This window comes from Suncus etruscus, chromosome 1 (assembly GCF_024139225.1).
Source record: "Suncus etruscus isolate mSunEtr1 chromosome 1, mSunEtr1.pri.cur, whole genome shotgun sequence".
NCBI classification, from domain to species: domain Eukaryota; kingdom Metazoa; phylum Chordata; class Mammalia; order Eulipotyphla; family Soricidae; genus Suncus; species Suncus etruscus.
The window spans coordinates 123,673,617-123,699,212 of record NC_064848.1 but is presented as its reverse complement, the minus strand read 5'-3'; the positions used below and the strand labels follow the sequence as shown (position 1 = coordinate 123,699,212).

General features: G+C 36.0%; 1 protein-coding gene across 1 annotated transcript in view; it reads right to left on the bottom strand.

Moving 5' to 3' along the window:
* Positions 1–1,128: 1,128 nt before the first annotated feature.
* MDFIC (MyoD family inhibitor domain containing) overlaps positions 1,129–25,596 on the bottom strand; it is a 94,105-nt gene continuing 69,637 nt past the window's right edge. Inside the window, 2 exon segments of the mRNA XM_049778387.1 lie at positions 1,129–1,375; positions 1,377–1,426. Of these exon segments, the coding sequence (XP_049634344.1) occupies positions 1,178–1,375; positions 1,377–1,426 (248 nt within the window). The 3' untranslated portion in view covers positions 1,129–1,177.

The window sequence follows — 25,596 nt, the reverse complement described above, 5'->3', positions numbered from 1 at the left end:
TAGTGTTTATTACAGAATCCAATGCACTAAAAGGGATAGATTTACATTAAAGCTTATGGCTTTAAGGGCTGGGATAGGCTTAGGCAGTAGAGCATATGCCTCTTGCATATGAAAAGCCCAGGTTCAAACCTGAGCACTATAAAAAGTAATAATAAATCACCTCCTATGAAATAATTTTGTGAAAAAAATCTTAACACTTTCCTCATTCCCCCCCCCCAAAGGACAAAATTCTAGAGGGTTGAAAGAAGAATCAAATGTACATTACAGGAATTTTAGTATTAAAACATTTAATTAAATTTAAACACATAATTTGAATGTTCTGTGTCAAAAGTATTTACTTCACATTCTCTGTAATAATTAGCCAATTAACATGGCATTTTAATCAAAAAGCTATCATAACAATTTAAATTATGTGTAAAATGCATATTCCTTGTTAATTTAAAATTTGCAGCCAAAATAAATATGTTCTGTAACTAAAGAAAATACATACTTTGTCAGGCATTTTTTCTTTTAACGGCTTAAGGGGACCCTTAAATGTTTATTTAAACTGTTCACCTAAAACTTGGTTCTAAATCTAATTCTACCTCGTTGTTTCTTTCCAGATATGGCCTTTTGAGTTTCTTTGTATCTCAGGAGGTCATTATAGGAGTATTGCAGAAAGTCCTATGGAAGAAGCAAAGAAAGTGGAAATAGTGTAGGATATAGGGACCATAGATAAAAGGGTGGCTAACTAGTGGTTGTGCTTTTTTCCCCTCAGGAGTCTATTTAAGATGGTTACTATTAGTTATTAACAGATAAACACCAAAAACACTTAAGTATCTACTAAAACAAAACAAACAAACAAACAAACAAACAAAACCAATGTATACTTGGGAGCAAGAGGCTCCCAAGAACATTAAAAGAAACAGAAATGTTCTGAAAAGAGACATTTAATTTTCTTTTGTATCAAAAGGTCCCTCAGTCATTGTAATTAGAAATGAAGTTTAAAAGTAGCTAACATTTCACATATTAAACCATAAAGGTTTAGTTACAGGAAAAATACCATCAGAAATCAAAAGACTAAGTTAAACAGTGCAAAATACTGTGTTGTTTCATGAGAATCTTACCACGTGCTTTTCTTTCCCTGTAAAGAAAAAAAATAGAATACACTCTCCAGTTTTAACACAAAGATAAATATTTACGAAGGAAAACAAATTCCGCAGCATTCCATACAGATTTCCAAGCAGTCTGATGATTCACAACAGGCATCCATGATGCCACAGTCCATGTCACACGGACAATTACAGTCCTCTCCCATCTCATCTCCACAGCAACAGCAGCAGGCTTCTGAGGTGCAGATGCCACACGAAGCTTGTCCCAAACGATAATTGCAGAGGGGTCAGAAATTCACAGAACAAGCAGGCCAGGATACAGTGGACACAACAGTCTTCCATTGCAATCATGAGAACACATGGTTGGAAAAAAAAAGGGAAGAAAAGATGTAAGCCATCAATAGATCATTGGTCAAAACATCTTTAGCAATTTCAACCCAATAACATGCAGGCTTTTTGTGGGTTGGAAGCTCAAAAAATAAAAATTCAATTCTAGATGAGGGGTCTGCTTACTCACTTTAGTGGCAGTGTACTCCCACGCAATACATACTAGGGGAAACCTAGGGACTCTCCCAGTGATATTTGTCCTACTGACAAAACTGATGATTCATTGCAAACATCTATGAATACTACTCCTCAGGAACTTTACCACTGAGGATTAATTACTCAGGGACACAAGCAGTGCTCAAGAGCTTCCAGGCCACATCCAAACAGTGCTGGGGCCTCCAGGGCTACATTCTGATGTTTCAGATACCATGTGGTACCTGGTATTGAAACAGGGTCAGCTACATGCAAGGCATGCTCCTTAATCCTTGTCCTATTGTTAGAATCTACGCTTAGAACCAAGTTTTTATTTTTTATTTATTTATTTGGTTTTTCGGGCCACACCCATTTGATACTCAGGGGTTACTCCTGGCTAAGAGCTCAGAAATTGCCCCTGGCTTGGGGGGACCATATGGGACGCGGGAGGATCGAACCGCGATCCTTCCTTGTCGCCGGCCCCATGAACCAAGTTTCATTTAGAATCAACTCCTGTTTTGCTTCTGTAATCCTGGCTTTGCTTTAGACATAAAGACTGCTATGATGTGCCTCAGCTATATGGCAGAAGGGACTAGGCCAAAACAGCAAGTCCCAGAAATAGAACAGTAGATAAACTACCAACATCCGGGAGCCTGTAGGTGATAACTGTATATCAAGGTCACGGGTGCCCAGTGGGCACCTGAGCCCCTCATCTACTACTTCAGCTGATGCAAACCCCAATGCCCTATAAATAACAGTATACTCTAGAAACACCCTAGACAACGGCCAATCTACTTAAAGGTCATCTGTGATGGTTTGAAGCCCCTGTAACCTAATAAAAGGAGTCTGAGAGCTCAGTACAGGGTTGCTGCCTAACAAGGGGCAAACCCAGCATGCTGGTAATAAAACTTCTCCCTAGTGCTTGCAGAGCTGTTCATCTTCTGTGGTCTTTGCGGACAGATTCTAAGTCTGAGGCTAACGTTATCTCTCTGTTCCTAGATGAATACTAGTTAAAAGTAGATATGAAATTGAGTGAAATGATCTAATTATATTGTTTGTTTGCTCATAGATTGGATTACTTTCACTGTGTAAATAGTTATTAGACTACTCTTCTCTATGATATACACTCACTTTCCCTGTCTTCACAATATTGGGTCAAAATCATCCATTTGCTTCAAAAAGAAATTTGATTTCAACTAATTTAGCTATTTATTTCAAATTTAGAAGGGAAACTATAGATATATTCAGAATATTATTGAATAGATTCTGTAGTTAAACTTTAATTCTACTGGGGTCAACCTATTTTATGGTTCAATTAAATTAAATCAATTTTATATTCCCAAATTATTCTGGTGTCACAGGAATTTTAAAAACAGAAAGAGAAACTCCGATTAGGTCCAACCATCTTTTCTACAATAGTTTTTGGTCTATTTCTAACAGATAATTTATGATACAGTAACACTGCTTTCCCACATCCTGTGTGGTGATGCTCTAGATTTCTATTTCCTGAGATATCTCCACTAATGACTCTCTAAACAATGATGTTTACCAAACTTCACAAAGGACAGTTATTCAATTCAATTAAACATATTTGGTATCACATATTCCAAACTTTTTCTTCACAGGACTGAAATTTTCTGTACATGAAGAGCACATATAATTTAGTCCTACCAAAGAATAAACAGTCATTTGTACAATGTCAGAACACTTGTAAATGTTTAATAGAATTATGCTTTAATATGTTGTATAGCATTATACATGTTTTATAATATAAATTTGAACAAAGGCATTACTTCCTAGTATAGCAACAATAAACCATAATTACCACCATTTCACAAACATATGCCCTTACATTTCTAAATTTGTCAAAAAATGAGCATTTTTTTTGTGTAATTAAACATGGACACATGGATATGAAGGGGAATAATTTCTGGCAATCCTAAAAGAGGAAAGAACGAACCTCTAAAAATTAAATACAAATTCGCATATAAATGTGAGTTGACTGTACCTATGTCATAACAGGTACTTTGCTTTCAGTCAAGGAAAAACCACCATTTTCCTGAAATAGTATCTCTTGTCTCATGGAATTTACTTAACCCTCCAAAAACCATCCATTTTTAAAAACAAAACTTCAGAAAGCCCCACCAACACCCCCTATCTATAGTTTGCAAAGCCTAATATTAAAAAAAGAATGGGAGTAGGGTAGAATAAAGCCTCAAAAGGACTTAAAACAGAAACTTCAGAGCTATTGATTGTTGCAGTCTTCTTAGTTTTAAATTCTATAATTTTCCCTTCCATTCTCCTCAGTACAACACCTATTTTCATATGCAATGGTTTCTGGAGTAAATTGGAAATGGGTTATCAGAGTTCCCAGGTTCCTGATCATCATACTTTAAAATTTTTAGTAGTAATTAACCATATTGGGGGAATCTAAAGTCAAGTACATAAATCCAAGACTATAGTTAAAGAAACGCTATTTTTTAAATTCCTACAGTGTTTCTTAATGCATTTATTCAGTTAAGCCTTTTTTTTTTTTGGTTTTCGGGCCACACCCGTTTGACGCTCAGGGGTTACTTCTGGCTAGGCACTCAGAAATCGCTCCTAGCTTGGGGGGACCATATGGGACGCAGGGGATCGAACCACGGTCTGTCCTACGTTAGCGCTTGCAAGGCAGACACCTTACCTCAAGCGCACCTTTCCGGCCCGAAGCCTTTTTTTCCTTTAAGTTTTTGGCTACACCCAGGTATGCTTAGAGAATCATCATTTCTCAAAAATTAATTTTACTAGATATTAAGTCACTGTGATCTGCATGTTCTGCTAACTAAGTTTCAGGCAGAAAATGTCCCAACATCAATCCCACATCTAAAGTCAACTTCCCTCCATTTTAATTTTTCTATATTATAGTACTGTTGGCTCCATAATTTAGATATACAATACCTCATCTTTACATTATGAATGTGCTTGAAGTCCTTGAGTCTTACTCCTGCTACCTACCATCCTCTCATTATTGTCCTCTCTTTCTCTTCCCTGTCCTTATCATTTCTATTTTCAAGAGTAGTTTGGGCATCCCCACTTGGAGACCAAAAGTTCCTTTTTATCCATATTTTTCTATACATCACAGGTATATGAGATCACCCTATTTTCTTTGCCCTGTTGGGAGGTCACACCCAGCAGCACTCCTGGCAGACTCGGTGGACCATATGGGATGACAGGGATAAAACCCAGCTGCATGCATACAAGGCAAATACCCACCTGCTATGTTATCTCTCCAACCCCTTTTCCTCCTTTTCCTGACTCACTTCACTTAACATGATATCCTCCAGTTTCATCCAAGTTGCAACAAAAGGCATGGATTCATGTTCCCTTACAATTGCATAGCATTCCATTGTATTCATCTACTTTATTTTCATCATCCACTCATCCATTGTTGGCACCAAAATTGACTACATATCCTTGCTATTGTCTTGAAGTTTATTTTATCATCAAGATTTGCAAAGTTTTTAAAATGCCAGATTATTATTATTTTTATAAATTAGCACTTAAGGGCCAAAGGTAAAGCTTAGTGACCTGAGTACATTCTTTGCAACCAAGAGAACCTGATTTAATCTCCAGCTCCATATAGTCACAACACACCATTAGGGTACGATCCCTCGAATGACAAAAAGCAAATCAAAGAAAAGTAAACATTTAAAAAAAATGCTTCATTAAACAGCAAATAGTCAAATTTATTAAATGAACCTTTAAATAAAATACCCATATTAACCTACTGAGCACTTCACTAAGATTTTAGCTTTGTATTCCAGTAGGGAATACTTAATTTCAAGACTAAAAAGAGAAATACACAACAAAAACTCACTTGACATTGAGGGATCTTTGAAAGAATGTTCTGAAATAATACCTTGGAATAGTTATTGGGTACTTAAAATTCTTTATGATTCATCATAAAATGCATCATTTATAGAACTTTTTGTAATGTAGCTTATCATTTTTAAGAGGGGAAAGAATGATTTTCTCATTCAATCTTAGAAATGAAAGACTTTATCTTTGATGCTTTCTTTGGTCCTTTCCTAAATTCATCTTACTCTGAGAGATAAGGCAGTCTTGAATTCTGAATGAATCTTTACCTGGTTCACTGTATCTCTTATTACAACACATACATAAACATCCCCATATAATAAACCATAAAGAAAACCACACTGTGTGCATTCCTGAGTATCATTTTTAAAATCTGCTCAACTTACTTACTGTAGTTACTGTAGTTCATTCTCTGTTTACTATTTGAATGATAGATTTCAGAATCTATCATTATACTATTTATGAAAATTTTGTTTGTTTCTAAATGTTTCGGTGTACTAAATGTTACTATCTGAAACCACTTCACAAGTCTCCTAGAGTAAAATAATTAGCAATATTTGGGCGTCCAGTGTCCATATTTTTATGTATGTGTGTTTAATCCTAGAGCACATATGCTGAATAATTAGCAGTAGAATTTGGGATAATAAGGTGGGTTTAGTATTATCAGGTACCATTAAGGGTATTGCTCAGCAAGAAAAAACATCTCACAGCTATAGAGCCCTTTGCTTCACAGCACAACCAAATCAGTGATTGCTCCAAAAATTTCAGCCACCCACAAAATATGGCAATACTTATGGCTCTACATCCCAACAATTTTGAAATTGTTTTCACATGGTAGCTTATAAAAGTGAGAAAAGACATCAGTGCAGTTTCACTTTAAATTTTCTTGTTTACTGTAAGCCTAGACATTCTTATACTTATTTGGGGGGGGGGAAGGGGACCACACCTAGCAGTACTCAGGGGTTACTGCAGACTTAGAGTTCAGAAATTGCTCCTGGCAGGCTCAGGGGACCATATGGGATACCAGGAATCGAACTCTGGTTGGCCACATGCAAGGCAAACATGCTACCCACTGTTCTATCACTCTGGCTCCACAAATTCTTATACTTGATAATTCTTTGCTTCATCTTTGTCATGTGTGTTCAAAGTACTTTTACCTTCCCAAGTTACTCAAATATTCACAGTCCTTTTTTAAATATGAATATTCTTCCTTGGTATAAAGGTTTTCAAAAAAAAATCTGGAGCTGGGGAGATAATCCAGCTAGTTAAGACATTTGCCTAGCAAGCAACTGACCCAGGTTCAATCCCTAGAATGCCTATATTCCCCTGAGGACTGCAAAGAATGACTTCTGAGTACAGGCTGATGGGGCCCCAAAACAATGCAAGATACAAGAAAGTTTAATAGGGGTCATAGTCAGCAGTGCTCTAGGTGCTCTGGCTAGCAGGTGATTGGGGGCTGTAAGGGTTGCACTAGTGGGGCTGGGGATGTGCCTCAGAAGTCAAACTCAGGGCTCCAAATGTGTGAGGTATATGATCTAACTTAAGTTAAGCTTCTTGTCTCAGTATTCTGCCTCAGTATGGAACACAGGTAAAATAACATTTAGATAAATTCATACATTTTTAAACTACGAATCTGATTTAGTAAAGACATATCCAAATCTGTGATTAATTAGAGGTAGATTAATGACCCAGGAAATGAAGGCAGATATTTGGTAAATTAGTCAATGAAAAGAAATAACAAAATGTGGTAGCATTAGGAAATTAAAAGGGTTAAGTGTTGGATTCAAAACATGACAGTATAGTCATTCTATATATAGAAGAAAAGCAGGAAGGAGAGTCAATGTGATTGATGTGAAGTCAAAAGCCCTCAGGATGAAAAGTTGAGAGTGACAGTCCATATTAAAGTAGCTACTGCTTAAAGGATATATTAATTTGAGTATGATAATCTCTTCCAGACCTTTGACAATGATAGTTGCTATTTAGATATTAGAAGCTCTACCCAAAAAAGAAATTCTCTCTAAGCTGGTACTTTCAGCCAACAAGCTCTACAAATTAGTCTGCTAAAATGTCTTTATTTTTAGTAGACAAAGAAAAAAATTTTCTTTTAAGTACGTATCTCTTAGTAAGTCAAATTTTCCTTTCTAGTCTGTCTTCTATAATCTAACCTGATTTCTACAGTCTGTCTTCTATAATCTAACCTGATTTCTACAAAGAGTGACTGTTTTGTGTAGAATGGGAAGCCTGACATTCATAATTAAGAAATACATTTCTGGGGCCAGAGAGATAGCATAGTGGTAGGGCATTTGCCTTGCACGCTGCCAACCCAGGACTGATGTAAGTTTGATTCCCGGCATCCCATATGGTCCCCCAAGCTAGCAGGGGTAATTTCTGAGTGTAGAGCCAGGAGTAACCCTTGAGCACCCCCAGGTGTGACCCAAAAAACATACAATCAATTGTGTCAATTGTGTCAACTATGTTATATAGTTTCTTTAAATAAATTAAAAAAGAAAAATCAAAAGCAGACTAATAGTATTAAACTTCAGATCAGAAAGTATCAAGATCTATCACTTAAATTTCTGAGGTTAACTTAAATTAATATGCATGTGCATGGAACTGTAAAAAAAATACTATGCTTTCAATGTTAAAGGAGTTACATAAATTTTGTGGCTTTAGATTGCTTTGTGTACTGCTAAGAAATGTTATATTGTACTACAATCTGGGGACTTGACAGACAAAGTACTTGTGCATGTGTTTTGTTTTATTTTTATTAATGGTTTTTAGCTAAAAGTTCAAAATTAAGGTGTCAGCAAGGGGATTTATTTTGAGAATTCTGTTTATGGGTGATTGTCTCTCCAGTGTAACTTCACCTTGTCCTCTTTCTTTGCATCTTTGTCTTCAAAAAATTAAAAAAAATTAAATAAAATTCATCTTATACCTTAAACATACATTTCTGTTTTTAAAGAAATACATTTTTACATGAGAAAATACTTTCATTATAATATATATGAAATATAAATTTATAAGAAAATTACCTTGTATTAAATTTGACTTAATCTATTTACAAGTACTTAATTCTAGTATCATTCCTATGAATCAAATACTGATTTTATAGATCTACTAATCTAGAACTGAACTTAGAGAAAACTGAGGAAATTTATCCAAAATTAAAGAGGCAGTAAGTTGCAGAACCACATCTAGTTCCAATATTACAACTAATCTCTAATTCCATGTTGTGCAGCTTCCTGGTGGTCAAATTAGCCATAAATCCAATCCCTTCTCATTGGTCTTGATCCTTTCTTTCTATGCCTTAACTCATATTCCTTTTCCTTTTAAGGATGACTGTGAATTTCAGTTTTAATGAAGATCTCTTAGTATATTTTAACTTTCCCGAAATAAGAGCAAAGTTTGACCTGGAAGATTGATAAACGAGTCACGTTGTGGAAACAGACACAAGAATGTAGAAAAATAAACACCTACTTTAAAAAAATAGATATCTATAAAAAAGACATTTTCAACAAATAAACAACTACTTAAAATATAATTTACTTTTTAAAATATGGGACCCAAATCTAAGCTCTACATAGAGTACTTAGAAGGGCACATTGAGATATGCTATAAAAAACAGATTTATTAACTGACACTTCAAGAAGCCACAAACCAAAATGAGTAATAGATTAGTCAGCAAGATTAGTCAGCACTTACAGAGAAAACTACTAGAAAAAAAAATGCATCTTTACTACCCATAGATAAAAAATAATGAAAAAGAAATGAAAAATATGTCTCTCTAAAATCTATTCTATCAATTTAATCTGATTTTTTTTTACCCTTGACAAAAATAGTTCTCTTTTCTGTTGTTTGTAAAAGTAACCTGATTGTGACTTGGGAGTAAATAAAAGGTTGTTTTTCTTTAAAAAAAAAAAAAAAGCCCAGATGTTACAATTTCAACATTACCACACCTATCTTAATCCCCCAAATGAATAAAGAATTATAAAAGACCTTAACATGTTGGATTGATTTGAAACAAATAAAGGAATACAAAAATGATCCAATTAAGAATACTTGAACAGAGAAACAAAGGTTAGGAAAAAATGGTTCCTCTGCATGGGTGCAGTTCACTGTCAGAATTTTAATTCTCCTGTTCTTGAGGCTTTTCATTTTTATGGTTTTATTTAGTCATATTTGCAATTTTGCCCAAACTATTTAACCTTTGAGAAGCCAACTAGGTTCTGGGAAGAATGCCTGACCCAAAATGGGTCAGGCAAGAATTGCATAATTTAGTATACTCACTACTGAAAGGAGATCTCAGCACAAGACTGACAGATATTGTAAATTAGAAAAACAAAGATGCATTCAAGCGGGCCAAGTATGGTAACTCAAAGGAAAGCATATTTTTTAACACAATATTTAAATTTTTGAAAAACAGTTAGGAAATCACTGTAGACACAAACCCAAACAAAATCTCCAAGTCCTATGAAAGGTCAGCATTAAATCATGCAGATGGAATATCTGGAAGTTTCTAACTTCCCAGTAGAGTAAAGATAATAACTGAAATCTACTTAATCTACATTTTAAATGACTAGTAAAAATACCTATGACTCATACAATGAAGCTCTATTCAGTCTAAAATGAGAATGAGGATGACTTTTAAAAGAATCATTTAGTTTAATGCTACAATTATTTCAAAAGGATCTACTGAGTTATATATATATATAATATATATAATATTATATAATATATATATATAATATATATATATATATATATATATATATATATATATATATATATATATGGTCAAAAATATACTAAGCAAATATGAAGAAAACCATTAGTTATAGTTGAAGGAATTCTGATTAAGAGACACTGGAAAACTATTTATGCAATAAACAGAGCTCTATTCTGGGTAAGAGTCATATTTCTTCATTAGTTTCCTTCTTCTAAGGTGCATTATGACAGGTGCCCCGAATTCTCAGAACAAAGACACTGAAGAGCAGAATACAGAGAAAGGCAAAGAGCAGTGAATTCTGAGAATAACCCACAACCCACTTTTCAGCTAGTGTCGATTTATATGTGTTCTATCTTGATGAATCTCTAATAAAGTTTCCTATGATTTAAGAGTTCTTAAGTTAACTTCTTAATCATCTCATAATATAGCAAGTAAGAGATTTTTCAGTCTCAGTTTTCACAGGGCAATAGTAAGTAAAAAACCACAATTGTATAGATCATGAGCTATCTACAGCTGATACAGAATTGCACTGAAAACAAATCTAACTCTAGCTTGATAATCAAGAGACAGAAACACCATGGAGGTCAGGGGCTTCAATGTAGTAGGGAAGTCCATTGGAGTGGAAATATCCTTTCCAACTATTGCTGGACTGACTGTTGCTTCTCCATAGAGAATCAAAGTGTGAGTTTGGGTAATCCTGAATGGCAGCCAAAATGGCTCTGTAAAAAATCCAGCTGTGAAGGACTAGACACAGACATCTCCAGGGAGATCTGCTATTCAAGTGTTGGTGGGGTCAGGAAATATTTACTAATATAGCACGGTAGCTTAGCTCCTCACGCCAGAGGATAAATAGCATTTTGGCTTCTGGCTCTAGAATGACCTGCTGCCCGAATTTGGTCTGAAATTGGACTTAAGTGAGCCTCCCTCTGGCACTTTCTAGTCCCCAAGATGAGGTTGAGCATCTTAGCCAGAAAGCAGTCAATATTTTCCTAGTAGGGAAGAAAATGAAATTGGTCATTAGTAAAAAGAAAGAAAAGAGCCATGTTTTCTACTACAACCCAAAGAAGACCACACAACACTCTACACAAAATAATGTTCTTTTACTAACATTATTCCTTTCCACACAGAGGAATAAAAAAAACCCTTGATGAAAACAGCACCATTCCATATCCTATGAAAAGATACCTCAATCATTTCTTCAATTCACTTTCAAATCCTAGATTCTGGTCACTTCTGGGAGGTGTGAATCAAAGTTTGTATTTTAAAGTACTCACTTGGAGAGAAAAGATTGCTTGCTTCTCTTATTTATCTTGCAGCCTGTTTTGGGCTGATTCACCAAGTATCCCAAACTCCCAGATATTTGATAGATATATGTATGTATGTATGTATGTATGTATGTATGTATGTATGTATGTATGTATGTATATGACTTAACTCATATTTGTTTAAGTAGTTCTTCCTAAAGAATGACAGTTTATAGTATCTAAGAAGTCAACGCAGAACTCATTTTAGTTTACAAATAAATCTGAAGAAAAGTAAAAAAGCAGTGGGGGTTTATTTAAAATATATATATGTATATATATGTGAAGTTAAAATTTGAGCAAAGAGAAGGAAGGGAAAAGCTGAAATGCATAGCAAATAATATTTTTATTAGTTTACTGAATCTCTTTAAGGTCAGAAATTTCAGAACTAGAAATAAAAATGCTTTTTTTCAGAGGATCGTAATGAGGATGAAAAGACACAGTTCATACAAAGTGCTTAATAAAGGGCCTATCACAAAATTACTAATATTATTACTATGATAACAACAAAGATGATAGCAAAGTATTTATTTCCAAGAAGCCACACACACATATTCTATACTGATCTTACATTCACTAATTTTCAAACCAGTACAGGGTCACTGCCTTTTAAGTGAGGTTTATAAAAGGCTCGGTGCCTTCCAGAAAGGCACAGTTTTGTTCATAACTCAAACACTTAAAAAGAAAGAACCAAGAAGACAATTTTAAGAGACAGGTTCTTAAAAGTGTTTCCAAAATCTGGCTGAAAAGACTTGGGAAATCTTGTACTTGCTACAGCAGATTTTTTTTTTAAATGATCTATTTTCTACACTTAAACAATCCATTAGAGAGATAGCACAGCAGTATGTCGTTTGCCTTGCAAGCGGAAGGTCGCTGGTTTGAATCCCGGCATCCCATATGGTCCCCGGAGCCTGTGGGGGGCGATTTCTGAGCGTAGAGCCAGGAATAACCCCTGAGCATTGCCGGGTGTGACCCCCCCCCCAAAAAAAATTACAATTCAACAAGTTTAATTAATAATAAGGTTGTATATAATTTCTGGATAATAAAATATGTAAGATCTTAAAACCTTTTTCCTAAAAAGAATTAATTTCTAACAGAACATTAAAATTTATTACAATTTTATCTCGGGCATGGACAAAAATATATAAAAATAAACCTAGTTTTTTCATTAAATTATATATTAAATGTTATATGTATGTATTAAATGTTATAAAATTTTCTCCCCAAAAGCAGAACTTAAAATTTTCCCAATCTTGCTTGAACAATTAAATGCTTATTTACTCATTCACATTACTGCATTACCTCTTATTTTTACTTCTAAAATGGTTTTTACTTTTGACAATGAGGATGAAACTATAATCCCTGCCATATACATCATAATCTTTAATGAATGTGTCTATGGATACACTCTCTCTCTATATATATATGAACATATTTGAATGCTGCATGTACATGCACATTTAATATCACAGACATATATTTTGTTAGTTTCAGTTGTAACACATGATTCAATATATATTGATTCAATATATGAATTATCAATATATGTATATTTATGAAATGATCATAATTTGGCTAGTTACATAGTGACAAACACTATAGTTACAAACTTATTTTTTATCTACTTAGATACTATATTATACCAAATAACATTACATAACTGAAGGTTTGGAGAGCTGTTTTCATTTATGTTTAATTGTTTAAATTAGTGTTTCCCCAAGTAGGCAACACTGACCCCTTCCTGGGGGCGGGTCAGTTATAGTAACCTGAAGAGTAAAGGGAATGCACCTTCTGCTTGTTTGCTTAAAGAAGGTAGATTTCATAGGGAAGTGTAACATTTGTAGACCTTAAGACTGGAGAAAGAGAAAGAATGAACTAGTGTATATTCAAAGGAAAAAGGACCTTGAGATTCTAAGAGGCTTTGAAAAAAATAATTCCAGCCAAATACTATATAGCATGCTCAATGGAAAGGACTCTGATCATATTTCGTTTTTCTTCACATTAAGCCCCAAATACATATTAACTTACAAAGCCCTTAGCTGCATAATTATATATTAATGACAATTGCAGTATACGAGCCAGCCAAGTTCTTACACACACAACACACACACACACACACACACACACACACACACACACACACACACACACACACACCTAACACCATTACAGGCAGCTACTTATTCTCAGAATCTTATGTATTTGTCTCTTTAGCTACTTCACTTATTAAAAACCCTTATCTCAAAACCTAATGTAATTCACCACACACAGTTTTGGGGTACGAACTATCTCTTAATCTCGCTATTATCTATATTGTCTTCTTGAGTCCTTTCTCTCAGACAAAGAAGTAAGGACAAGTGTGTGTGTGTGTGGGGGGGGGTCGGGCTTTTTTCTTTTCTCCCAGTAATATCTTTTAAGTGCTTCGACTGAAGTATAGCTAAGTCTAACTGAATTCTTTCTTTCAGGAAAAGAAAGAACCTGGCTAGAGGACACTTTTTTACACAATCTTTTTCTTAATCTCAAAGACCTAAAGCTCACCCCAGCTTAAATTCCACAGCTCCTAGAGTCTGAAGCAGCAGGTGTTAGTCCCTCAGTAAAGGCTAGCTGTAGATGAGCTCTGTTGGTCACAGATGTACTTACTGGTGAGATAAGTATTTGCACAGTACTGGAACCTACGTGGGTCCTCCTTACCTCTCTTGATGCTCAGGGTTCAGCAGAGCCTTCCCTCATGTCTGCAGTTTCCCCAAATCTATTTTATGAAAACAAACTGTTTGCCTGCCTTTCAGAAAGATGCCTTTAAACATACAAATAGACTTTTTTTTTTCCCTAGAAGTGCTCTCTAGCCAAACTATTATATAGAGGCTGAAGCAATAGTATGGTGGACAGGGTATTTGCTTTCGTTGCATAAAGCCAACTTGGCTTCCATCCTGGGCACCATATATGGTCTCCTAAGTCCCACCAACAGTGATCCCTGAGTGCACAGTCAGGGATAAACCTTAAACACAGTCAGTTATGGCACCAAAATCAAAACACTATGTGAAGATAAGCAAATAAGTCTTTCGTAGGAAGTATGGTTTTCTGGATGTGGTGTCCTTTGCAGTACTCTATGGACAGGAGGCTTTTAAGAACTCTCTATCTGTTGCTGTTTTGTAGATTCCTGAGGCATAATACACACTGAAGAAAGGAGGGAGAAGGGAGGATAGGGGGAGGGAGAGAGAAAGGCAGGGAGAAAGGGAGGGAGGAGGAAGTGAGGAATGAGGGAGAGAAAAGGGAGGGAGAGAAGAAGGGAGGGAAAGAGGGGGGAAGGGAGGGAGGGAGGGAGAGAGAAGGAAAGGGGTTCCCCTATGTTCCAACCACAAACAAGGGGGTGATAGACGAGAGCCAGGAGAAGATAAACTGGAGCAAATATCTATTCTGGAAAGTGAGGCACTAGATACATGTTCAATGCAAGCCCTTTCACTCAGGATGACTTTTGAAAATAGGCAGATTAACTCTTTTCACAGTAGGGCTGAGAAATGCAACTGACAGCATCAGTGCTTATCCCTGGAGTCAATGAGTCATAGTCCTTTCATACTGAAAGAGCCATTGTCTAGGCTGTTGTGTAGCTTTCTTTGTGAGTCTGGTGGATCTGGTTCCATCTGTTTTCAAGACTAGCTGTGGGACTGGAGGGTGTTGGGGATGACTGACCTCGCAGTAGCTGGGATAAAAAGCTGTAGGTTCCAATTTTTCGATCTTTGAGGAGAGCTCTGAATGCTGAATTCCTCTCGACTGTTGGTCGACACACCAAGTGCGTTGTTTATGGAGTATGAATCAATCTTTCCTACTAGCTTCAAAACTTTTTTTTGCCTTTTCATTTGCTCAGTGTGAAAATATGTAGGAGATGCTTGCCTAGCTTTTAGATTACTTTTTAGAAAAACTGTTCATGGGCTAGTGCAACTTCCATGTGTCTGTGGGGGAAGTGAGTTCAGGACCTTCCTTTGTCATCATCTAGAACCAGAACACCCCAACCCACGTTTTCAGTCACTGGTATTTGAGACTCAAACGGTTGATCAGATCTCCTGTGACTCTAGGTCTTCTACATAGTAGTATGGGAGTAAACAACACACTAAGAATCCACAGGGCTGGGATCAGCCATAGTAACTCTCCGGTTGCCTAGCTGTCCCAGAGTCCAAAGGGCATCTGTGCAAACCAAAGGGCTGAGAGGCCACAGCAGTGACTTCCTGCAGGCCCAGTAAAGTCAAGGGCAGCATCCCCAGCAGGAAGAGTTTCGCCTTTAGAAAGGCAAGGTCCCCACTAAAGAAGCACAGTGGTCTAACGACCACTCCAGGCAAGATGAAGCACAAGGCTGAGTGAAAAGTGACAGTGAAATGAGCAGCAAAGCACTTTTCAAAGCTGTCCACAGTAAGTGAATCCTGTTATTTATGGAATTAGTTTGGACACTGTGATGGCATTGTTAAGATACCTCGCTCTCCATCCACCATGCGGTACTATTTTTGATTTTTCTAAGGCACTATGACAAGCCTCAGATGTATTGGACAGCATCACAATAAAATGGTAACGTGTAACTACAAAATTAAGTTACTTGAACAAATAATTCCCAAACCACGAAAATCTACTAATATGTTCTTTGTAACTGCTCTAAAAGTGACTAAGCACATGAACTTAATTTTCTCCTATTACAAAAATATTGTAGCCTTGCCACTTATTTTAAACTGTGGGAAAAAATAAAAATAAAACCTCTGTCTCTGAGCTGTCTCCCAACCCTCTCTGTACTTCATCTGGGCCATCCCCAACTGACTTTGATATAGAGCCAGAGCTTATTTCCTCTGGCACAAATCAGGCAGGAAAGTGCCAGAAGTACCCATAAGAAATGAATGCCATGTTTCTGCAAAGTAATAATTGGGAGTATAACAACAAAGAGGTTTTATTTTATTTTAATTCATGCTCATTCTGCTAGTTTCTTGAATGGTATATACCCAAGTATATCCCCCCACTAGGGAGTGGAAAATTAAATTTTATTTTCGAGCCCTGATTTGTCACTAATTGGCAAAGTGACCTTAAACAAGTCATTTTACTCAGTATCCCTAAGTGTACAGCGAAAAGGAGAGTCCTTTTCAAGTACGACATGTCTATGATTGATAAAATCTATCATAAAGTCTGGCGTAAGGTCTTTCTGTGGCTTTGAACAGGGCCATTGCTGGATTTATTAACATAATGTTCAGAGAACAATGGAAAGCTAAATAAACTGACTTCAAGCTGGATATGCTTTACAAACAGACAGACTATTCAGAAGCCACAAAGGCTCCTGGAGTGACGTTCTCTAAAAAAAATAAAGTTGCATCATTAAAGTTAGCTTCAAAGAATTAATGGGAAGTAAAATAAAGTCTATACCCAGGCCCCAAAAGTCCATACTAGGGTGATGTAAAATTATTAGTCGCAGAAAACTTCCTAAAAATGTTGTTTATTATCAATAGAAAGAACATAAATAAACACGACCTTCATTCCTAATCAGCAGAGGAACATGGTCTTAGCAGCTATAGGGTCAATCAATAGAGTGTCTTACGTACTTCACTATGAGCTAGACATGCCAAACAGCGGAGACCAATCTCAAAGAATATAATAAAAATGATATTCAATGTAATATGGTAATTAAAATGGAGATAAAACCCATGATGTAGTGATAAGTATATGGAAAGTAAATATCTGGAAAGCTAACATATTAAGTGCCTAAAAGGCATCATCTTTTCATTATAAAGAGTTCTGGGCTGGAGTGGTAGCACAGCAGTAGGGCATTTGCCTTGCATTCAGCTGATCCAGGACATACGCGGGTTCAATCCCGGGCATCCCATATGGTCCCCTGAGCCAGGAGCAATTTCTGAGTGCAGAGCCAGGAGTAACCCCTGAGAGCCACTGGCAGTGACCCACAAAACCAACAAAAAAAAAGTTCTGTTAGTTTAGTTTGGTTCATTTTTATATATAAGGAAATGGAGTTTCAAAAATGTTTAAATACTGGCATGGGGCAAACTTACCCTGGAAAAGATGCAAAACTTCATATCTACTTGGAGTTCTATGTGATTTCAATGCCTATTTTCCTCAGCAATATTTATTGTCTTCATTAGCTTTTATTTTATTAGGATGGTATTGTTTAGGTGATCATATGTGGTGTTAGGGATCAAACCAGGATTGGCTGCATGCAAGGCAGTAACCTATGTGGTTTTTTGTTTTTTGGTCTTTGTTTTTGTTTTTTTTTGTTTTTGTTTTTGTTTTTTTTTGGTTTTTGGGCCACACTCGGTGATGCTCAAGGGTTACTCCTGGCTGTCTGCTCAGAAATAGCTCCTGGCAGGCACATATGGGAAACATATGGGACACCGGAATTTGAACCAACCACCTTTGGTCCTGGATTGGCTGCTTGCAAGGCAAATGCCGCTGTGCTATCTCTCCAGGCCCAGCCTATGTAGTTTTATTACTTTGTATTTAGCAAACTTTCATATATGCTCAGAATGTTCCAGAAACTGCTATAAGTGGTCTGCAAAGATTTATTCATTAAACTCACATGAAGATTTGGACAAGTAACTCTTGGGAGATAAAAAGTGGTAGGTGGAGGAAAATGGGGTGATTCCTGAATGTCTGTGTTGAAGAGAATAAAAGGGGTGAGTATCCTTCTGACAACAGTAAATCCAATATGATTATTTTAATCTCACTGCCTTTTCAGTTAGCCAGTTAAGAACAGAAAATGAATGTGTAGGTTGGGAAATTAAAACAGATAAAAGAAGCCAACGGCAGGAAAAGAAACAGTGGAACAGGACACATAGATGACAAAAAGAATAACTAGAAGAAGAAAATTCTCTCTCATACACCCATACAGCAGGACCAGGTAAAGCTCATACATCCAGAGAGATGGCTGAATTAGGTAAAACTTCCAAATCCTTACAGTAACAAGGCACTGAACACAGTCATCCAAACTCCTTTACAGTCAGAGCAGGAGTTTCAGGAATATGGTGGTTCCATAGGATTGCAATAAAAATTAATGAAAAAGGTTTTTTCTCCATTTGAGGAACTGAATCAGAGATAATATGGTGTCCTTGGGGTCAGACAAGATAACTACAAAGGGATTTGAATTAGTGGGAGTTGATAAGATGCTACACCAGGCAGTGATACAAAGATAGGATTTTCACGTACCCTATTGGTTTCTCATGTTGTTTATCAAGCAAGAAAGAAAAACAGTTTGGCATAAAATTCAAGAGACGGTAAGGTGCCTGCCTTGCCTGCGCTAGCCTAGGACGGACCGCGGTTCGATCCCCCGGCGTCCCATATGGTCCCCCAAGCCAGGAGCGACTTCTGAGCGCATAGCCAGGAGTAACCCCTGAGCATCACCGGGTGTGGCCCAAAAACCAAAAAAAAAAAAAAAAAAAAAAAATTCAAGAGACAAGACAAGTTCAGCCTGAGATACCCACATAGCAATGTCTCAGAAGTAGTAAGATATAGAGCTTTGAGACTTGAAAGAAATTGGATGTGGGCTCCAGAATCAGAGACTGAAACTGTTACAGTCAATTAAATTATTACATGATGCAGGGAAATGGTATCAAGGAAAGAAAAAAGCAATGAGATACCAAAAGACATCAGATTTAAGAAAGGACAATCAAAAGAGAAAGAACAGGAAAAGTAGACTGAGGACTTAACACTTTTTAAAACTCCAGGAAAGAGGGCAGCAATGGAAGAAAATACAAAAGTACTTTCTGGAGGTGATGCCAGATACCTTTTAGCCAGAGGAATGTCAGTGAAGCAGTAAGGATGGAATACAGCAGTATGAGGAATGACTGGAAAAAATGAGGAAGAGACTGTAAATGCTGGTATACTTTCCAGAAATCCAAGTGAAGGGAAAAGAGAAATTTAAGAAAAGCTACAAAAGAACATCCAATACTTAACAATAACAGTGTTTGACAGCTGCTGTCTTGAAAAAATTTAAAATAAAACATGGAAAATGATGTCAGGGTGAATACATTGACTGAATCTATGGTGAAAGAGACACAGAACTTTCTGAAGTGGAAGGTAAATAAGAGCATGTTTAGATTAGACATATCTGTAGGAATCTGAGATGGAGAGATAGAGATGATGCCTGAGTATGTGATGGCAAGTTCTGGAGAGTCTTTTGTTGTACATTTATTTTTAAAGAGAGAAAGAACAATGAAATAGGTATTGGGGCAAATAGAAAAGGGCCAGTTGGCTTGTCTGTGCATTTCAGGACTGTATACTTGGACTCAATAATACAGAGCATGTCACAAGATGAATTGTTATCTACAGAATAAATTAGAGACAGACGAGATTTGCTGAGGGATCTTGCTGATACACAGCTGAGGTTTGAGACCACAGAGAAGTGAGAGTGATTTTTATGGTTGTAAAAGTTTCCTCAGGAGCTATTCATTATCTGTAGATAATGACTGCATAGAAAAGTAGATCATCTAAAAAGGTAGATAGCCTAGGTTTCGGGTTCTAAATGCTAATATGATAGGGTAGCAAGCAATTTCAGAGTGTTAAATCCAGAGGTCTAAATCTAGATTAGGAAGAGAAAGAAAGAGACCATATATTGAACTTAAAGAAACAGTTAGGCAAACCATGTATATCTAAGAGTGATTTTTTTTTTAAAGTAACAGAAAAAAAATTAAAAGAAATGTGATCTGGAGCAATAGTATATTGAATAGAATGCTGCTTTGGATGTGGTCAACCCAGATTTGATCTGTGGCATCCCATATGGAGAATTGCCAGGAGTGACTCTTAAGTGCAGAAAGTCAGGAGTAATCCTTGAGCATCACCAGGTGTGGCCCCAAAACAAACAGGAGCCAGAGCAATAGCACAGGGGTAAGGTGTTGGCCTAAGGCAGACCTGGAACCAACCCAGGCTCGATCTCCAGCATCCCATATGGTTCCCTGAGCCTGCCAGGTGTGATTCCTGAGCACAGAGCCATGAGTTAACCCCTGGAGCACTTTTGGGCGTGGGCCCTAATCTCCCCCACAAAAATAAAACAAAACTAAACAAAACAAAAAGAAACAACACGCCCTCCAAAGAAAAGACTTTCACAAACTCCAGACAATTAAAAAATAATCCCGGTTGAATTGATTACATTCATTTCTATGGCTTGAAGTAGTTAATAATTACTTTTGATTTTACTTTAACTTTTTTCTTTCCTCAACACTTTTCTAGCTATCATGGAGTTGGAAAAGCACTTTCTAAATAACTACTTTTCTGTCACTCCAAAAGGCAATTTCTGTGTCCCTCACTAAGCATAATTATTAGGGAAAAAATAAACTTCAACTTCTGGTGTCAACTTTAAATTATGTTATGTTATGGGGATATTATTCCCCAAGAGGTCCAGTTCCTTCAGTTTGATTTCCCAAGAGAAGTGCGAGAAGAAATTTAAGTAGGTTTAATATGTCACTGGAAAACTAGTTTATTAATCTACTTTGCTTTTTCCTTTTTCATTTACTTTACATTTTCTCTCAAACTCTGAAGTTTGAATATTCTAAGAGGACAATACTATTATCTGAAAAGTCACAATAAAAACTAAGATCAATTTCTTTTTAGCAAATATTTTATAATTATTTAATTTTATGCTTTTAATTGCCTCTTATATGCACTAGAATTACCAGCTCCATTTTCCTTTGGTCAGTTTGCACAAAAGCTAGTTCAAAAAAAGTGGAACTGGACCAAAGAAACTGTACCACCCAATCTTGCATATTAATGAAAATCTCAGCACAAGATTGTCTTGAGAGCCCTGAAATAATTTTTTCACCAATAACCAACGTTGTTAACCTCTATAAAATTTCTCCTGTACTTATTTGTGAAGAATTAAATTAACATTACAAAACTGTGGCATATAAAAGAATTTTCCCTGTTTCTGTGACTTGGTACAATAGCTATATACTGGTCATTAAAAATGTGAACACTGGTCATTAAAATGTGTACTTGAAAACACAGTTATTTTGGAATTTCATAGTTTCAAATAATTTTATTTATTTTTGGGTGCTGGAGAAATTGAACCTAGGTCACCAATAAAAATACACCACTGTTGACATTCATATTTCTAACATAGTTCCTTCAAGGTAAAAATCTAGATGCTTCCTTTGTTGTATCTTAAGATAACTCCTAAACTGCATTAAAATGGAGCTGGACAGATAGTAAGGCAGATAAGGCAAATTCCTTACATGCAGCTGATCCAGGTTTGATCCCTGGCTCCCCGTATGGTTGAGTCCACCAGGAGTGACCCCCAACTTCAAAGCCAGGAGTAAGCTCCAAGTACAACTGTATGTGACCCAAAATCCAACAAATAAATATAAATAAAGGCAACAATTAGACCAGAGCAACAGAACAGAAGATAAGATATAGTCCATGCATAATCCAAACCAGGTTCAATCTTTGGAGGTCAGGTCAGGCATGATCCCTTAGGACAACTAAGTATGGCCCTAAAACAAACAGATAATGCATTAAAGTATGTGTTCTCTGTCTTATAAAAATTTTAAAGAGAAATGAAACTATACAAAGAATGCTACAATAGAAGTTATATTACAAATATATGCAGGATAAAAAAAAACCAAAGTGGACATTCTTGGTGTATTTGGGTGAATGTGTGTGTATACACTTCAGGCACAAAATAATATATCTTAATATTCAAAATAAAATACAAATACAATCAAACTAAACTAACTATATTTAAATACTTTATATGAAGTACTCTAAATCATTAATAAGTTCTAGTAGAATGTATTTACAGTGACTTTAAATGCATTTACAGTGACTGATAATCCTAAACAATGTCTCATAATTTCCTGCAACAATATCTGTGATAAGTCCCAGGGTCTACTGTTGTCTGTCACCCATATTTATAAGTGAAATAAATCCCAAATTTCTTCTAAAATTTAGTAAAATTATTTTTCTCTTTTCTTACTAAAGCAAATAGACCTTGAGCTGGAAGATCAAAAGTGAATCTTTCAAATAGCTTCCTAGTTGATTTAACGTAACTTCTCTATACACTTAACTTATGTATAACTTAACTTCCATATATAGTTAAAAATTCACTCTGTAAGAGCTTTTCAGGAATATGGCAACTTTTATCTAACATAAACTCCTCTTTATTCTACTTTATAGCTTACCAGCTGATACATTCCATGATTATTAGGTATGAAAGGTTCTCAAAACTGTAATAGTTAGTTTAACCCTATTAAATATTGAAATTAGTACAGAAATTATTTAAAAAAAAAACAAGTATTTCTGTGCTAAAATTAGTTTTAAGAGTCAAGTTTAGACAGGATCATTTGAGAATGTGATTTATAAAACTTGATGGGAAACTATTCTGAAATTAAAATATAATACAAGAATCTTATACACTAAAAAAACTACTGACAAATTGATGATTTTAAAGACAAAATGATTTGAAAGCATTACCAGAACATAAAAATGTCATGAACTGAGGATTAAGGATTGAAGAGAGAACTAAGGGGTTCTTAATGAATAAGCCTTATTTAGTAAACCTGATATGTCTGATTACACCAATACCTGATAATGCCTACCAATCCTCAGCACCATCTGGTGTCCTTAGTGGCACTGAGTGTTCTGACTCTATCACTGAACATTCTAAACTTGGTCAACTGTCTCTGGGATCATCACTCGAGGGCCTTCTGAGTACTACTTGTGAGAATCAAAAGAGCCAGGAATCACTACCATTTGGTTCCTCTAAACTGAAATAAATTAAGAAAGCATGTGAAATTTCTCAAGGAGGTAAGACCAAAATAGCAAGAAAGGAAGGATACTTTGAAGTAACAACCAAAACTCTCAACTTGGCAATTGCTTTATTCAAATTTGGAAGCTTCTCTGATGCACAAACAGAAACATTCCTAGGTATGAAAGGAATCCTTTGATTTCTTCATAACCATGTCTCCTTTTTTTTGCGGGGGGAGGGAGAGTAAAGAAAGCAAATAGAAGACACCAGCAGTACCCAGGGGTCGCTACCAGCAGTGTGATATGAAATTATGTGCTAAAAATCATTAAACTGGGACATTCTCATGCAACACAAGTTCCTTAACTTTTGGACTTTCTCCTGCCAGGAATCCTCTCTTTCAAAAATTCCATGTTGAAATTGAATTCCCATCTATATTAGTCTGTCTTAGTAAAACAATATTAAAGTAAAAAGACCAAAACATTTTATTCTTTTTTAGTGAGAAAAACAATAATCTTTTGAATTTATAGAGATACTGATGACACACAAAACTTTCTTTTAGTTAAAGAACAGGGGCTGGAGCTTATTAGTACAGTGGGTACAGCATTTGCCTTTCTACGGCCAACCCAAGTTCTGTCCCTATCATTCTTTATGGTTCTTTGAACACCATGAGGAATAATTCCTAAGTGCAGAGCCAGGAGCATCATCAGTTATGCCTCTCCCCGCACTCCCCCCCCCCCCCACAAAAAAAGAAAATATAACAAACCAGTGTAAGATGAAATCTATGAAGTCATTTAAAACATCTCTGAGCATGGTTTCTTTCTTTAAAGGCCTAAAATCTGAGGGGTGGTGATATTAATATATCACTATACATCACTAAGTAATGCAGAGAACTTTGCAAGGAATCACCATACTTCTAATCTACTCAAGGTACAGGCGCATTTAGAAGCTCCCAAAAAGCACCAGCCCAAAACTGGTAATAATGATTTCTAAAATCATCTATCTCACTGCCATTACACTACTATAAGAAAAATTGCTTACGGCTTGAATGATAGTATAGCAGATAGGGCATTAGACTTTATAGGAAGTGGATCCAAGTTTGATCTTCTGCACCTTACATGGTTCCCAATTACCTCCAGGCGTAACCTCAGAGAGCAGAAGCAGAAGTAACCCCTGCATACCACCAATGTGGCTCAAAATCCAGAAGAAAAATGAAAAGAAAATTTTTCAAACATAGTAACCTAGATTTCCAATATTTCTCTTGTATTTCTAGAATTTGAATCAGATTTCTGCCACCATCACAACAAGATTATGAAGTTCATTAAGGACCACAATGTCATTTCTCATTCATTTTCAGCTGCATTTGATACATGGTTTATTCTTTATATTAAAAAATTATATTTAAATATAATAAAATAAATTTATTTCCAAGCTGATTTTCTTTTCTTTTATTGTTAGTTTGTTTTGAACCATATCTGGCAGACTTCGAGCCCACTCTGCACAGTGATTAGGGGACCATATGGTGCTGAGGAAAATATTCAGAGCCTTCCACATGCAAACTTGTCCTCCAGCCCACTGAACTATCTTTCAGGATCCCAACCTGCCTTTTTTATTTGTTTCTTCTCCATTACCAATTAATAACACTATTTTTCTTATGGTCCTCCATATTTGAACACTGTATACTGTACTGGTTCCAGGACTTGCTTCACTTTATCTATTGCCTGAGTATTCATTTTTCACTGTATCTGCATATTAGAATCACGTGGGAGAACTTTAGAAGGATTTTGATGTCTTAGCCCCATTTCTTATAAATGAATCTGGGTCTCTGGGGCCAAGTATTTTACTTTCTACTTCCTTTATGCAGAAGTTATGGTTGAGAATCTCAATCTATATATTTTCTTCCAAAGAATTCTGTATCCCAACAACTTACAAAATAATCTCAAGGATAAAGACCTTTCCTTTAAGCTCCTGAACTTCTCTGATAAAACAATTTAGGTCTTATCATTACTTGATTAGATAAAGGGAAACAAGTCCAAAATGTTTAAAACCAAAATTTCTGATCTTCCTCCAAGATTCTTATTCTCCAAATCTTCCCAACCAGATAATGGAAACACTGTACTTTCAGATATTACTTTTAGGTATTACTTTTAGATTACTTTTAGGTCTGTTTAAGGAATAAAGACCGACACTGGATATTTACCACAGCTTTCTCATACAAACTTTCTCACACAAACTTTCTCAACACAAATTTTAATGTCAGCTTCTATTAACTCATGTCTTTCATCTCAAACTGTATGCCTTGGTAAAACATATGCACAAATATTGTCTCAAATCTTCCACCACTGTCATCCTGATCCAACCTTGTCATTTTCCATCTGAATTCATGCAACTGCATAG